This window comes from Ixodes scapularis, unplaced genomic scaffold (assembly GCF_016920785.2).
Source record: "Ixodes scapularis isolate PalLabHiFi unplaced genomic scaffold, ASM1692078v2 ptg000943l_1__unscaffolded, whole genome shotgun sequence".
Lineage (NCBI taxonomy): Eukaryota > Metazoa > Arthropoda > Arachnida > Ixodida > Ixodidae > Ixodes > Ixodes scapularis.
Window position 1 is genome coordinate 458,066 of NW_024610073.1, and position 17,780 is coordinate 475,845.

Genomic DNA, 17,780 nt, shown 5'->3' on the forward strand with positions numbered 1-17,780 from the left:
TGTATTATGACTTGTGGAATGCTTGTTTAGATTTTAAAAAATTAATCATAAAGGTGTTGTTTGCGAGTAGGGCAAATCTGTAAAGGAAAGATATATTTAGGATGTTTAACTGCTGAAAATAATTAGCAGTGCTCTCATTCCATGCGAGATTTGCTAATATTCTAATTGATTTTTTCTGCGCACGAAGGAGGTTAAGAATGTTATGTTTCCTAGTTACATCCCACATGAGATGACAATATATTAGGTGAGAAACAACAAGAGCATTGTATTGTCACGAAGGACAAATGCTGAGGCGGCGGATAAATGAAGAAACTAAACGTTTAATGGGGCGAACCTATGCCCAAAACAATATAGAGAAAGGTTAGCGTCCTTTACTAATAAACTAGTAGTACACATACTCAACAACAAACTTTAGGTATAGTAAAATTACTGTCTCGACAGGATTCCTATAAAGGAGCGCATAGTAAAGAAAAAAAAGAGGAACCAGCTGACTCAGTTGTGAGTTAGCACGTGTGTGTCCTGTCCCTTTGAGCGCCGTTTTGCATAGTGTTCAACGATCGCAAACTAGCCGAACTTGCCACCTTGCTGGAGTTAAATATATGTCCCGTGAGGTCAATTCCAGACATCTGGGGCGTTAGAATCGAGAGAGGGGGACTTGCCAGCTGGGGGAGGCCCCTGTGCCTGCGCTGGACAACGGGCTGCCTGGACGCCGGGTTGAGGGGGGCGCTGCCGGCCGGCCGCACGGGGCTCCCCGTCTGGCCGTCTAGGAGGCTCTGGTACGACGCAAACCGCACGCTCGGCGCCTGCCGCGGTGCCGGGTGCCGGCCGGGGCGCTGCGAGGGGGGCCACGTCCACGTGTGGGCACAACGAGCAAACCACAATGACGCTGCCTGGCAGCCGACCGCTGGCGCCCTACCCTCGTGTGGTCGGGCAACAAACGACCTCACGACCAGTCCCGCTCGTCCACGCAAGAACCCACCATTGCTCGCGAGTGGCCGACAAGCGCCGTCCGTCGTTCGACCACACTCAGCGAGGTTCGGTAGCGCCATCTGTTGTTCTGTGACAACGGTAAGTGTCGCTATCTTTAATCACCTTTATATTACGCAAATTGGCCGCGCATGAATGTAATTTAGTTCTTTTTTCTTTAGAATGCTTAGAGGTCGTAGATTGAGTGATGACAATACGAGGATCTCGAAAAGCACTTTAGAGCCCTTTTAAATGAGCGACGCTCTGGAATCGACGACGCTTGGGCCATCTCCTTGCTTAAGGGCATCCTTGCCGGTTATCCCAAGCTTTACCCCAAATCGCAAATGACGGCACAGCCAGCAACGAGGCACGAAGACATTGCTCGAGGTTTCCTACGACGTATCCGAAGCTCGGGAAGTTGCTCTTCGGGGTCCATTTCCAGCTGCATCTGCTCTGCACTTGGCTATAAAATGGCAGCGCGCACAAAACAAATGAGACCCAGCCGTCGATACTTCAGGTTTAGCATAGTTGCTGGCCCTGGAAATAACCCAGATCACAGACGAGAGTGATGTAAATAAAATTAACAGATCCACCGCAGTACCATCATTCCATCTCAGATTGTCAGCATATCTCCAACACTAATCCTCGATATCAGTCCCGCCAAAGAACAAATACGACGGAAAGCAAAAGGGAATGCCGCAGACGGCAAAAACAGATTGCAGCGAGTCAAAATTCCTAGAGACATGCACCTGTCTATCCACTATGTGTAACCACCGTCACAGATACAATATACAGAAAACAAAACACTTATAATAAGGCAGAAGCGGGCATAATTCATTCTTTCATTTGTTCAGTGCACTCTCCAATGGTGTTTATGTCCCAATACAGAAGGGTAACAATAGGAGCGTGGCAAAGCAAAGACAAAATAGTACAGAAAGAAAGCAGACAAAAGGTTTCGCCCCAATGAAGTTGAAGAACTGCTCGTCCACTCGTGTTTTTCTTTGCGCAATTCCCAATACCCGCCTTCTGTCTAAAGTCAAGAAGGAACAGGTACCGACATCGCGAGATACTTTAAAGCTAATATGTTTGCAAAAATGATCGTTTTTGAGGAGGTGCGACCAACTCAGACCGGAAAAGTTTCTTCTTTCGAGGGAAACTCCAGTCAGTATTCTTTGATTTGGGATTACAACTGTTTTCAGCTAAGCCAGTATCGTCGAATTGCGAGGTATACTTTTTTTTTTTATATCGCGCCTAGTTATATAAATATTGCGGCTCAAAGTTTGGTTTTGGGCGTCTATGGCAAAACCCAAACTACCGTATTTATTCGATTACAAGTCAAGCGTTTCCGGAAATGTTGTCAAAAATGAAGGGTCAACCTCCAATGAAGCTATCACGACCCTAAGGAGCACATAGAGCTAACGAGTCACTGAGCCGGCGTCACCATAGCGCCGCTTCTCATTCCAGAAAGGTTTTGGCGCACGAAAACCACCGAAACAGCAGCAGCCAGCAGGCCGCTGCTTCAGCGCATCCCTGGAGCACTGGGTTTTGCGCCTGTCCGCAACTGCCACGGCCGGCGCCGCTCACGCACGCCCCACGCGATGGAAGGGGGAAAGGAGGAGGCACCTTGCCCCCTTCCCTCCATCCCTCTCTCCCCGGTAGAAAATATGGAGGTTTCACCGTTGCGCCTCTTGTTGCTCGCAATAGCTCGTGGCGGTGCTAGTGGCTTTATATTTGGCCGACCGTCGGTGCGCACGTATTCACCTTCTTTTGTTTCTTGTTGTCGCCCTTTGCAGCTGTGTCAGTGAGGTATTGTTGCGAATTTGTGCGGATGTCGGCGAAGCGGATGAAGCTTCCGACGACCATGATGTGTCCGGAAATTGCGCCCTTGATTTAGCAGACAGCACCGTAAATAAAGATTTGTTTCTATCTTTTAACAAAAATTACCGCCCTTCTTTAAAAAAAAAAAAAAAAAAAAAGTGGACCTATATTTGAATTACATTTTTTTTAAATTCTCGGCGAGTTTAACATAAAGGCGTTGACCCATATTTGTAGTCGACTTATATTCGAGTAAATACGGTATCTGCAAGAGATGGCAACACCAATCATCAGCTGTACGGCAAGACGCGACGTCTTTGTAATGCTGCGGCTTGCGGTACAACCAATCAACCACAGCTTCACCACGGCGCGATGTCGGGGGGTGCTGCACCGGTGTTCCTCGACTAAAAGGCAACCCGCTTGCCGCCCGCTAAAGAGCAGCTGGTCGCATCTTTAAAGTCAATTTTAACAGAGGCTTCACTTTGACTTCATATCTCGTGCCGCTAAACAATACCAGTCATTTAGTTTGATTTCGTTTCTTGCCAAAGTTTAAGGCGCCATTTTGCGCGAAATTATGGCTGTCACGCACCATGTGAAAAGGAGTCGGCGAGCAGTTCAAATAAACGTGCCCAACCTTTCGTCCACCTTCTTTCTGCCCTTTTCCTTTTTTCGGCCGGCGTGAATGATTTGCTACCATCTGTTCCCATCCTTAGCCCCCCACATTTGCTGAGTCAACACGCAGTAATGGTTACGGTGTCTCCAACTGGTGCGTTTGACAACGCATCCAAAGTGGTCCCCAAACGCCAACAAATCCCAAAAGCCCGAGCGTCACCCTCTTGTACGTCGCCGGCAGTCAGGTGTAGAGTTTCCCAAAAAAGGAGGGAGAGAAAGCGAGCCGCCCCCAGAAGCCTCTGTCCCACTGGAGGGCAAGCTGCAGCAGAACGGGCGTCTGTGGGGGAACGGGCGACACTTCTGCGCCAATCGAGGGACCACTTTCTCCGACGTGGTAAACGCACCAGTGAGAAAGGGTAGTGATCAAGGGAGGAAGAAGAGCCCACCAGGAGTGGCTTGTCCTTGGCCGCCGCCTTCTGTCCGGCCACCAGGTGGGCCATGTGGGCCGTGGACGGCTTTGTCACCGCCTCCACCACCGTGTCCCGGGAACGCCTGCGAGGGACTCCCCGGTCTCCCACAAAGACCTCCACCGTGGCAGCAGCAACGCGCAACGCACCGGGCTGCCTACCAGCTGCTTGCCTCCCCCGCTTTCCCCCGCAATGTTTCCATTAAATCCACCAACCATTACTCGAGAAGGGAATGTGGTGGTGTTCGGGTGCGTCTCATCTGGTGAAACGGACGCGCCAGAATTTCCCGCTTCGTCGCGCGTCGCCGCACCGCCCGCTTCGGTCCACTTTGGCAGCTCGACCGATCTTCTGACGATTTCCCGACAGTCCCCGGAGTTTTGCGGATGCTTCGAAATTCCCCGACGATTCCGGGTCACAATAGCATAGTGCGGACAAACTTGGAACATACTTTATGAATCGACGAGGCAAATGTCCTCTCAGAAACAAAGCCCCGCCGAAGGAAGGAGTAAAATGCAAAAGCTCGCCTCGACTCCAGTTTCCGCCAACGAGGCGCTCGTGTTTTCCCCGCAAGCACTCTCACTCATGTGCTCGCTCGGCTGGACCGGAGGCCACAAGGAGACGCGGACATTCGTGCGCCCAAACAGCATTCGGGTCCCCGCCCCACTCTTCCATTACGAGCGTGCATTACGGGCGCACACTACAGCAAGTGGGATATGCGAGACAGCCTGCCACAGAACGCTCTTTCGATTAAAACAAAAACACCCCCGACATTCTGACACGGTCAAAGACACCTTCCAAAAGGTTCTCAAACCCGCTCGAACATGTCAAGTGCCGGCTATATGAATACTTCTGCACCACACCAGTAGAGCTCCGTGTTTGTGGCAAACTGGAATAAAGGGGTGCCGAATAAATCTAGGAGAAATAGCTTCTAACCAGAAAAGGTGAGTGAGCCATTTCGGGCCCCATCGCTTAGTTGCCCTTCCACGTGGTGGTTGTGCACTCAGCATGGACCCAAGTGCTGCCATCCGACGGCAAGGTTTGTGTACACGTATCGCAAACGCACCGAGTGGCACTACAAACGACCGTGTTCTAGAGACAAATGTGTCTCTCTAGAAAACGCTCTTGCATTTTGCAGCTTGGAAATAATTACGCCACTCACCACATTAATTGCATCCACAAGGTTGACTTCGCCAATTCAGACATCCTTCGGGGTTTGAAAATTTTTTAGTCGAACCTCGGGAGGTTTGCATCTCTATATAACGTTACTAAAGAGAAAACGCAATCAAGTTACACATGAGTGTTTACAGATGCACCTAGTCACAGTTACAGCTTTCTAGGTACTGCACAATGTCCAGGTGTGCTGCAAATACTGGCCAACGCTTGAACTTGCGGCGTAAAAAGATATTGACATACTTTTGTTTTGAGTTCGGCTCGAGGCCATCGCGTGTAGCACTCACAGCAAGACTAAATCAATGTGAGCATCAGCCGACCTCATTTTGAGAAGTGTATAGAAGTTAGTCACAAGTTACTCCAAGACGTAACTAAGCTGCAGTAATTGAAATCTAATCGCAAACTTGGAAAGTTACTGAAAGTACTTATCCAAACATTGGCACAAAAGTACGCCGAGCTTTCCTGCAACCAAAGATTCGTTATTTAAATTTTCTTCCCTGTGTTCCAAGCGCTTTTACCAGGGGTGAAGTATTTTAGGCTTCTCGGAAGGAGGGGGTGGGAGCCACTCACTTGCGAATGGTGGCCGCATTGGGAATGCTCCCGATGAATGCCTCCAGGGTGTCATAGCCAAACTTCTTGTATGGAATGGGGCTGCCAATGAGCACTGTATACTCCTCTGGGGAAGGGGAAAAAACATCCAGTACCCTAGATTGCATCGGGTTTTGGGGGAAAGACACAGAGTGCGCCAAAACTGCATGGGAACAACAACAAATATTTATTGATTGCGCCCATCCAACATTTCTGGTGTAGTAAGCGTAAAATAAAGACACTTTTATAAGACGCATCACTATGCGAGCTACGTCAATACCCTTTTTAAAGGGTAAGAACTACAGTAAAATACCGAACAAGCGCCCCCCCTCCACCAAAATTTTGAGATAATTCGACTATAGATATAGAGGGGCACTTATTCGGATCGGGCCCAGAATTCAAGGTGGCATGACAGCCTGGAGCTGAGCTGGTTGGTTCAACACGCTTCCTTGAATACCAGCTGAACAAAGAGGAAAAGCAAAGTTTAATGAAAAACTCAAGTTTTTCATTAAAAGGTTGATAGTCCAGCAGTTGTTTCCTCCTCCTCTTTGCATTTCCTCTACGTTCAGATGGCATTCAAGGAGTCAAGATGGTGGCCACAAAGTGGCGGCCAGTAAAAGTGAAAAAAGCATTATAGCCTGCATTGTTGAAAACACTTATTTATTTCAATCAATATTCAACCCAAAAAACAAATCCTGGCATTCACCTCAGTCTCGAGCAGAGCCACAAGACGATTCCTCAGACCTAAAAATGAGGTCTAAGCCCTCGGTCCGCAGCTCGTCGAGGTTCTGGGGGACACCGATGTCAGACAGCCGTTCGTGAAGATCGCCCTCCTCGCCGCACTTCTAGAGTTCCTTTCGCGCTCTAAGAACTCCTACAAGGTGTCGTCAACTTCTTCACTGACGACCGTCGCTCAATTTGTGTCGTACCTTTGACTTCCCAAACCTGTGTTGCAGCAAAAGTTTGTACTTGTCCCACTAGCGAACCCTCTTACGGTCCAACTTGAAATGGTGAGAGGTCAGGTGGACGTCTTTGCCATTCTTCCAATGCCAATCCACAACTTGGGAGTTTCTTCTGCACCGTATACGGATGCTTGGCGAACAAAGAAAACACGGGTACTAAGGAAATGGCGGCGACAGCTGGTGGTGCGTTCTCGTTAGGGGTGTTGCAAACTTTTGTCGAACCTCAATTTTAACGTCGAACCTTGAGGTTTGAATGCTTCGCCGAACCCTAGAACTTTCACTAAAGTTGGAAGAAGTTCGACTTATGGACAGTGTTGCCCGGCTTCTACACAAATATTTCAAATTTTGGTAAACAAATAATTTAGAAAGTAGTTTATCTTATATTTTATAATATGGTCACCTATGTTTACAGCATATAAAAGCGAAAATATGCGCTTTTAATGCATTCGTTAGTAATGTGAACCAGTGATGCCAATACACCCAACAAATATTGCACTTTCCCTCTGCCAAATGGAGTCAACTGTTTTTGTTTTTTTGTTTTTTCATTTTCGGCATGCGCACAAAGTTTTATTTTCAGTCGTATCTTTGTCGAACATCACATTGAAAGTTGGAAAACGTCGAACTATCTAAAACTCAAAACTGGGCAGGTTCGTGACAGACCCAAGTTCTCATAGCAACCTCTTGAATTGGATTGGATTCAATATTGGCTTTGTACACTGCAACAACCAAAAAGCCCAAAACAAAGCTAAAAAAAAAGAATGCCTCGGGGAAAGGCAGCAGCGGGAGCGCGCTTGCTCGATTGTGTACAGAAGTGGGAAATCCCCGGAATATGTTGGGGGGGCCTTGGCAGTGATGGACCGAATCTGCCCAACTTCCTATTTGGCAAAGTTCGGCGAAAATTCGGTAAACGTCTGCGGACGCACGAAAGTGTGACGGTGCCATGGATTGCAAATGAACGCCATCATACAGTGTAGTACTACCAGCGGTTACAGCGAGGTGCAGAGAGGAAATATGATAACTGTGTGTTTGTCAGCCTTTGGGAGTGTAGTCCTCTTCATTATTTTCTGCCTCAAGGACAGAAAATCGACCAGGAATTGACAGAGTCCACTGTGTAAGTGACAAATGATGCACAACATTCTGGATAACGCGATTTTCATTTAGTCTTTCCAGCGATGTAACGACGTAGTTGCAACAGTGACTGACAAGTACAGTCGACTCTCATTAATTCGAACTCGAGGGGGGCCGAAAATTTGTTTGAATAAAGCAAAGTTTGAATTATCAGGAGTTTCTTCCCATAGAGACGCATGGGATGGGACCTGCACGTTAGTTTGAATTATCCGAAAGTTTGAATTAAGAGATTTTGAATTAACGAGAGTCGACTGTAATTTAACCGTTTGTGGTCATCAGTCGGGCCTGGGCCGACATTGCTGGACCGCCATTCCGATCAGGTGCTGGGAAGCACCCGACAATTCTTTGGGCGTGGCCTAAAAATCCGCTTTCGTGCTTGTGGTGCCATTTCTTGCAGGGTGTTTAAAATATGTTTGGCAGCTTTCTACTCCGTTTCAGAGAGGGCAGAACAATAACGTAGCGGTGCAATATGCGCTCTTTCTTCACTCACGTCGCGTGTCCATGATAACAAAACTGGCCTCCTTCGCACTGGACGCGTTTTATGGGAATGCTTCGCGCAAACTCCCCGAAAGCAACAATGATTTCAGTGAGGAAGAAAGTTTAATACCTCCTTCAGAAGCTGAAGAAATGTCCTCTGGTGACAGCGAGCTCAGCGACAAAGAAGAAGACGCTGCAGGAGACGGCGAGTGTGGGGATGCTCCGCCACATGGTTCTTCATGGAGGCCGCATACCCAAGGCCTTCCCCGCTTTCCTGCTGTTCTCTTCACAGTCAACAATCCTGGGGCACAGGTCTCAACCTCGAATCTCCAATGTCTGTTGCACTACTTCCAACTATTTTTCACAGATGAATTGATGGAAGTTATTGTACAAGAAACGAACAAATAAGCTCGAGAAAAAATCGCCGAGCCACTAGCGGAACAGTCTGTGTGGAAAAGCTGGAAGGACGTCTCAGTGCTCAAGTTCATAGCCTTTCTTGAACCCGATGCCCGACCTCAAGGAGTACTTTTCACAGCACATCCTGAACAAGATGCCATTTTTCACATCAGTGTTCACACGAACTAGGTTTCTTCAAATCTTCTGGATGCTGCACGTGTCCCCAGACCGACAGATTTCTCACTGCGGCTTGTGGAAGAGTTTCTCTCCCAGGATGTGGTATCGACCGGTTATGACAAGCAGAAAGAAGATGCCGCAACAAGTAAAAAAAAGGAAATGAAGAAAGGAGATGTGGCAGCCTTCGGAGAGGGGAACTCTTACATGACACTGGCCTGGCAGGACAAACGCCAAGTGATTATGCTGAGCTCAGCTCATAATCCCACAATGAAGACAAGGACCCAAGCACGAGGCCAGACTGCCACGCCAGAGAAACCTCTTGTGATATGCGACTACACCGAGAACATTGACAGGGCTGACCCTTACATTGCCAGCTACAGCTTCACCAGGAAGTCGATAAGATGCTGGAGGAAACTCTTTTTTTGTATTATGGAGATGGCTATCGTCAGTAGCTATCTGCTGATGAAAATGCAGCAGGCTGCACAAGGAGAAAAGATGCAGCGCCACCTCCACTACCGTCCAACCAAAGAAGAGAGGTCCAGCCACCCAGTCGGACATAGAAGAAAGACTAGATGGCAAGCAACACTTCCTGTACAGACTTGACAGACGTAGCAGCAAGGACTGCCCCGTCTGCAGCGACCATAAGCCAGCCGAAATGAGAGACGGTGTTCTTCTGCAAGACTTGCAGTAAGAACCCCGATCTTCACCCTGGAGAATGTTTCGAGAAGTATTACACATCGAAGAAGTTTCAATAGAGAATGCGAGAAAAAGGATAACCTCCTGAGAGAAACCCTTCATGTTATCTTTGTATGCTATAGTCATTTTCTTTACCATTCACTGATATCAGACCTGCCAACCCTACAATGCTGAAAATATTACAGGGGTGCCAAAAAACACTACAATTGTGTAAAAAAATATGAAAACTGTTTTATTCTTCAAAAACTTAGTTTAGGTAAGAAAAATGCCTCAACTAGGGCACAAACACATCATACATTGCACGAAATGTTTTATTCTTTAGAGGTAGAAGGTTGGGCCAACACTGAGGAAGTTGCAGCTTTTGCTTTTCTTAGGAAGTTTTTGTTGAACACTTGTTCATGGCACTTTCCGGACTGGCTGTATCTCACAACTAAACTGCTCAAGAGTCTTTTTCGACATGGAGAAGCGGAACTGCGTGTGTGCCCTCTTCGCATTGCTGAAAACTTTTTCACCTGTGCCTGGTTTAACGGAGACGTTAAAGAGCAAAGTTCTTGCTCTTCAACATCTCCACAACAACCGCCGTGAACGGCACATTGTGTTCGATCAAAAATGCCATAAAAGGCATTCTGCTAAAGTAGTGTCGTAATCCGATGATCGACTAAAGTACCCGCCAAGCTTCTCGTTGGTTTCAACTAATTTTGCAGAGTCCTTGTGCTTTTTTGTATTCAGATGACACAGAATGTCCCGGCGACCAGCGTGCAAAATGTTGACATCGCAGCGACACAGACCACAAAATGCGTACCTTTCGCCCTTGCGCGACGTCTTCATAAATGGAAAGTCGGTTGAATAGCTGGGAATAAACACTTGAAAGTATTTTTTCCTGACATCTTGTAGCAAAGATGGTTTCAAGGGATCATGAGTAACACAACGCACAACGTTCACCACGACCAACGTCGCCACAACAAAGGAGAATTCCTAAAGAGTTTTGGATTAAGATGGGTGGATGGATGTTAGCGGCTATACCACCCCTTACAACACAGGAGCGGTAACTTGCGCCCCCTGGCATACAAGTCGATGTACCAGCGTTGACAACCCCGACTTGTAAACAGGCGATGCAGCCTAAACAAAAACTTTTTGTTTAGGCTGCAAAATCGTACAGATAGTGTTGTTAATACGATAACCGTAAGAAAGCGCTGGAAAGCGGGCACTTTACAATAAAATCGTAAAACTTGGCAGGTATGTGATATGCAGAAAATGGTTCATGACCGGAAGAAACGATGAATCGATAAGTATTGCTGACTTCAAAGGGCTAAAATACTCCTCACCTTTATGGCAATCCTGTTTTAGGCTCACGAGTAGTATGTGCCAAAACAAAATACTTCATTTTAATTAGCGTTTTTTTTTTTTTTTTTCTGCGATATCCAGTTATTTGCATAAAACTAAACACAGAACTATCATGCTCGACGTTGCACATCCGACATTCCTAACTCTTCCCATCTTCCTAAAAAAAGAAGTGTGTCCTAACATCAGAAACCGGCATTTTAAAATGAAAAAACAAGTTGTCGTGAATATTGGACGCACACACAGGCATGAAAAGCTAAAGTGAAATAAATGGAAAACCATGCATATTTAGAATAATATGGTTCTCTCTACTGGTGAAGGCTCAGCAGCCATTGCATTCATTTGTTGCGCACAAAACGGCAACGGTTTTGCCTGCCTGCCTGCACGCTTGCATTAATGAGGCTTCAAAACTAAAACTCGCATATTGTGATTGCACCCCGCTACTACCCAACCTTGCTGTTGCACCACTTCTCCAAAGAGAGACTGTAAAAGTGCCAACACACAAAAATTACACAGATACAATTATATCGTAAAATATCACCTTATTCAGTAATAATTGTCAATATGCATTATAAAAAAACCTAAAATCTTTTTTCACCCAAAAAAACGACTTTAGGTCTGGCAACAATGCATAGGCAATATCATGCATCCATCCATTTGCCGAATGTTCAGAGAAGTTTGGCAAAACTTGGGCTTTGCAGAATCCCAAGAATCGGCGTCGAATTTTTTATTAGCCATAAGTTTGGTCCATCACTATAGTCAGTGACCAGTCAATAACGAAGTGGACTTGAGCAGACTGAATGGTGGAGAGGAGAGTTCGCTCTACTAAAGTGGTAAGAGGTGGGAGGAGCCTCCACTTTGTTCTTGACCGGTCACCGACTATCGTAAGAACAGGGGTGGAACTCATCAAATGTACTTGGGTGCAGCCACAGGAGCAGCTGCAACTGCTGTTTTGGAGCAGGCTGGGAGCAGCTAAAACTACATTCTGGAGCAGGCTAGGAGCAGCTCAAATCAGTTTTGATTGCACCTCAGTTTGTGTCTTCAGGAGCAATTTCAATAGTGCCTAGCAGCACAGATGAGCATCAGTGGTTAGGAACCTAGCTAGTAACAGGTGCAAAAACTTGGCCTTAGTGAGAACCAACAAGTACCATATGTTTCTGAAGATAGTGTCCTTGATATTTTCTGAGTGGCTTTCAGCTGCTCAAAATGCAAACCAGCACGACCCACACATGCTCGACATAATAACTATACGTGCAAACCATGTGAACCATGTTGCGCAGAGGAACAGGGCAACAAATTTTGAGTTTATCCTATTGTACAACTCAATATCGAAGCATCAGACTACGATTAACGGAGCTATCATATTCGAAGCGATGAGCCAGAGCAAGATTAAAGTATGCCACACAGATCTAACGCTCGCGTGAGAGCTGCTGGCCGGCAAGGATTTGGATCGGACAGCGTTTCCGTTCTATCAAATCACGATCTTGCAGGAATGCAGTTCGAACTTCTAACGGTGAAGTACTAAAAGGAATATTTTGCAAATGTGTTTTCAACTGGCTGACGTCCGGAACCTGGGCCGCAGACGCTCAGGCAATCTGACGCTTAACGACTCGACCTCACCTCGGCCGACTTGCTTCCAGTCGCAGGTGATGTAGCACTTTAAATCCGACCCAAGTTTTTTCGCGTGCTTCCGACTTGGGATACACAGGAAAAATGAACGAAACGAAAAATTGCAAGGTCGACCAAGCTAAACGCACTCATTGTTGCCAATGGAGTCAATAAAAAATGAAACCAAGACAAAATAGAATTATTTTGGCGCACGTTGTGCGATTTGGAGCACAATGGCGCGAAGTATTGGCTGTGGCGCAGTTTCCGCAAAATGACGCAGGATGGCGCAGACAAATGCGTCTGGCGCAAAACGGTACAAAAGGCGCAGCCGTTCCACCCCTGTGAGAACTAGATGACTCAGCATAATGTGGAAGGTGACCAAATGTTGCCTTTATGAGGGTGCACAACCCAGAGGCTTCGAATGACAGTAAAAAGCATGTCAGGGTGTCTAGCAAATTATTATTTTGAAATTCCCTGACTTTTCCAGGTTTTCACTGACAAATTCAGGTGAAATTCCCTGACCACTGTAGAGGCAGTTAAGTATACAAGATTATTAGAACACAAGGCATTGAGCATTGAGCACTGTGAGGATCATTTTGCACGGGCTTAATCCAACTTGCATATTCCGAAATATTCGGGTTCGTCCAGTCCGGATTAAACGAGCACTTTCTTGCCGCCGACATCGTCAGTGAAGAGGCCACTTCCGGAAACACGACGAAAACATGACGCTCAACCACACACGTCAATAACCGAATGGTCGCGTGGCCACCAGATGCACACTTTCGGTTTAAAGAAGCGGTGCAACGATTTTAAGATTAAAAGAATTTGCGTCTCGTCATTTTTACGTTGTTTATCGCGTCCCAGAGAATACGGAAAACATCTTCTTCATTAAAAAATGTTGCGATTCTGCTGCATCATCGCAAAGCAAAAGTCTAGCTTTTCCGCCACCCGCAGCCGCGAGTGGCAGCCGAAGGAACTACTGCGAAAAGCTTACGTAATCTCGCTCGGCTCTAAGCTGCAGCATACCGCCCGCTAATGTACGCAGAGAAAGGGAGGGGAAGCGTCCTCCGAGAGAGCACACGGGAACCTCACCTCGAATTACGTCACTAGGAAGGGGACCAGGTGTGACCCTGAAGGCTGGGAGCAAGCTGAGGGGTGCCCGAAATGACAATATTTATCTTTTTTTTACACAACAACTAGGACACGCAGGCGAAATCGGTTTTCTGTTCTTTGCTTTAGAAGTGTCAGGGGGCAACTTCCAGAAATGTTTGACCGAAGTTCGGAAATAGTTGCACCCTCCCTTTAAGGTTTGGATTAAATTACGGTGTGAGACTTTCCCATTTGTTACTAAATCTAGTAGCTCTAACTGAATCTAGCCTAGTGTCGCGTCCTAAATCCAATTCAATCCAATCCAAGACTTGGACTGGATTTGTCGGCTCTTCCCTCTGCATCAGGTAGCATACTCTACATCGGGTGAGCAGAGCCTCTCGTTCCGCACTAAGCAAAATTTATTCCTTATTTTTCTGCCTCCAAGACGTCGAGCCTTTGCTCAGATCACTCTATGGCGTTTCCTGCTCATCTTCCCTGACTGGGCTCGCTTTTTGACAATATCCCTGACAATTCCCCGATTTTTCCCAGTAATTAAAATTTCCCAGACAATTCCCGCTTTTCCCGGTCGCTAGGCAGCCCAGCATATGTTGCAAAGTGCCGCACCACCACGAGCACTCGTGCACTGCCACTCATTTCTCCGAGAAAGTTCTTGGCGAATGTTACGTGCGATTGATCACCGACAAACGGCAATTTTATAGGAGCCGAGTGAACGGCAAAAGGCCCAGTAAACGAGCGCACTTGGACCCGACTGAGTTGAGAGGGAAACCCACCTTGCAGCCTAGAAAGAGGTATGCCCCCTTTTTCGCAGCTGAGCACAGAGTGAAGGAAGGTAGACACCTCTTCCTTGCTGCACTCCATCACTGCCTGCAAAGAAACAAAAGGGCCAAAGCCAAGCTCTCCGTTTGCCCGCAATGCGACGCAACATGCACACGCTTATGGCTTTAGCTTTAATCGCGAACCAACCAAAGGAAGCTGCAGGGGCAGACAGGGAAAACAAAATGCGAGGTCCAAGCAAAATCTATATCAACTGGACAAAACATTGCGCAATACTGTCACAGTCTCCGTAATTTTAACTCGCCAAGTTCTATAGGCCCCGTCGAGCACGCACAATTACGAGGTTCCCGCAGCACCGACACGTGCTTCCATCTGAAGCGTGCCTTCCCATAATACGCAGAGGTCTCTCTAGACCTTTTCCATGCGGGCACCACCGTCTTAAATCGTGGACCTTCCGGTATGCGGGAAAAGATGTTTCGCTTTCGCCACACCACTGCGAGAAGCTCACGTTTTAATTGCGACGGTCTATCAATCTTGCCTTGGCTATATTTACTTGTTCCAGGTTGTCCTTTTAGAGCGCAGCCCTTAGGCACCGATTCCAGGCTTGAGCGGCGTCGCCGTCGGTGTAACCACGAGTAACCCTCGTAACCCTCGTGAGGGTTACGAGGGTTACTCTTACGAGGGTTACCCTCACTAGGGCCACAAGAGTTACTAACACTCGTAGCCCTCACGAGGGTTACGAGGGTTAGTTACCCTCATGAGGGTCACGAGAGTTACCCTCACGAGGGTCACGAGAGTTGCCCTCACAAGGGTTACTAGGGTTACCCTCACAAGGGCCACGATGGTTACCCAGGTCACGTGACCCCCCCCCCCCCCCCCCCCCCCGGGGTCACGTGACCTGGGAATACCCCTCTGAGGTCACGTGACCCACCCGTTGACGTCATCGCCACTGATGACGTCATCAGTGCCGTCACTAATGACGTCACCAGCATCCGCATCATCATCGTCATCATCACTGATGACATCATGAGTGACGTCACTGATGATGTCACCAGCATCCGCATTGTCATCGTCATCATCACTGATGATGTCATCAGTGACGTCACTGATGACGTCACCGGCATCCGCATCGTCATCATCACTGATGACGTCATCAGTGACGTCACTGCTAACGTCATCGGTATCCACATCGGCATCATCACTGATGACGTCATCAATGACGTCACCAATGACGGCATCGTCACGTGACACCCCAAGGTCATGTGACCCCCCCCCCCCCCCCCCAAGGTCACGTGGCCCTCCCGCCACCCGAGGTCACTTGACCCATTCCCCTAGCACCCCTCCCCCCTCCTCAAGAGCTGCGCTCTAATTCGGCGTTACAGGGAGTTGTAAACGGCTTTCATTTTTTCATCCCGCATACAGGATTTGTCAACAATGGTAAAGGAAAAAGCTCTATAACAGACCATATGCAACCTGTTCTGCTTATAATGTGTATGTTTGTATGTTTGTGCCTTTGCCACTGATCTCTATTGTAGTAAGCTGGATCGAGGCTAGTCTTGCCAGGGTCACCAACAGCACCGGCAGCGATCCCTTGACACCAGCTAACGCATGGGACTCTTTGGCAGAAACGGGGAAAACTGGAAATTCTTCCCTTAGTAGGGTGTTCTCGAGGATGGAACATTTATTGTGTTTTCCGAGGATGACAGGTAATATTCTAAGAGCCAATATCAAAACTGGGAGAATACCGGTCTTTTTCAAATAAATGTTTCCTGGTTGAGGGTTGACTTTGATAGGCGTAAATTGTGCTGCGGTTCAATAAGATGAGTGTTGCCGAGAGTCAATGTGGAGTCGTTCGTGATCTCAAAGTCATCAGAGATCAGCAGATGGTAAGCTAGAGGGCCTTTACTGGGGACATTGTTTCAAGCGCTTTTACAGAGTACTTTTGCTGCAAGCTTTTGCTTGGAACTGCAGCGAGCACTTCTGTACCAAAGTAAAAACTCTGAGCGTGTTGTTCCTTTGTTGAACGTGTTATTTATTCGGCAACTGAAGCAATCGACGCCGACACAGTCAAAGGTGCTCCGGCACGTTTGATTTTGGAGCGCAGCTCTTAGGGGCCCGTTTCAAGCCTGAGCGGCGTTGGAGTCGCCGACGACGCTCAGGGGGGGTCACGTGACTTGGGGGGGGGGGAGGGGGTCACGTGCCCCCCCCCCCCCCCCCCCCCGAGATCACTTGACCCCCCGTGAGGTCACGTGACCCCCCAGGTCACGTGACCCCCGGGGTCACGTGACTACCCGCAGGTGACGTGACCCCCCTCAGTACCCTTCCCTACTGCTCCTCAAGAGCTGCGCTCCAAGTCGGCGTTAGAGGGATTTGTAAACGGCTTTCATTTTTTTTTTTTAATCGGCATTCGAATGCCGATTTAATCTCCAAACACCCGATATAATCGTCAGAGCAGAGCACATCATAAAATACTTGCCTCCGAGAACAGAGTACATGCTTTAATATTCTCACTTTTGTGTGCTCCTCCCATAGTGTATTGCCTGATGTCAAGCAATGGCCGCCAGTGGTGCCACCGACGGGCTGCTGATCCAGCCTACCACAATAGCAGTCTTGGGCAGTAACTAGTTACTAGTAACGCGTTGCCGGTAACTAGTCACTTTTTTCAGTAACTTGTAACTGTAACACGTTACTGCTTAGTGGAAATAACTTGTAACTGTAACAGAGTTACCATTTTTTTAGAGTAACTGTAAAAAGTAACGTCGTTACAGTTACTTCTCAGATTTATGGGAACACGACCACCAAATCGCCTTGCAACTCGTGAGAGAGTCCCAGGCCCTGGTGCGGGAAGGGCAGAGCAAAAACTGCTGCAGGAAACGTCTGGAGCAGGAGGGAAAAAGATAAAAATAAAAATAAATAAATTTTGTTTGACAGTGCACGGCAAAGCTAGTCCCGCCAACTGGGAGGATGGCGACGTTTGTGTCCGTACCAGCCATGTATGCCCACAGCGCACGGAGATGTAACAAAGCGCGGCATCTTTAAAGGGGCACTGACACATCAAAATCATATTTTTTTTATTATCCGAAACGATTGAAAACGATGCCGGGACATTACCCTCAAAATTTGAGATTTGGGAATTCAGTATTCGTGAAGTAAAAAAACAATTTCCAAATGCCGAATTCGAAGTTCCCGCGCGATCGGCGCCGGTGCCTTGACGTCAAAAATCGCGGAGACCTGAGAGTCGACTTCCTTTCACCACTCCCTGCTGTTGCCATGGCGACCCAAAGCGAGGAGGAAAGGAGCGAGCGCCCGGCGTTGCGGCGAACCGGTTTTGAGCGGTGTCGCCTGTTTTCCGTTGGAGGATACAAATCCAGGAGACGGCACCACAACGAACTCCCGATTTTTGGTATTTCAAAAAGAAGGGCCGTAGTGCGTTCGCAATTGCGTTAAAAAACATGTTTTAGGATTGCCGTAATTAAATGTTATAGAGATGTCG

General features: G+C 47.6%; 1 protein-coding gene across 1 annotated transcript in view; it reads right to left on the reverse strand.

Moving 5' to 3' along the window:
• The window catches only part of LOC121834279 (tudor domain-containing protein 7A-like), a 157,077-nt gene that overhangs the window by 130,550 nt on the left and 8,747 nt on the right, over window positions 1-17,780 (reverse strand). The window contains 4 exon segments of the mRNA XM_042288040.1: window positions 660-833; window positions 3,840-3,945; window positions 5,601-5,706; window positions 14,284-14,377. Of these exon segments, the coding sequence (XP_042143974.1) occupies window positions 660-833; window positions 3,840-3,945; window positions 5,601-5,706; window positions 14,284-14,377 (480 nt within the window).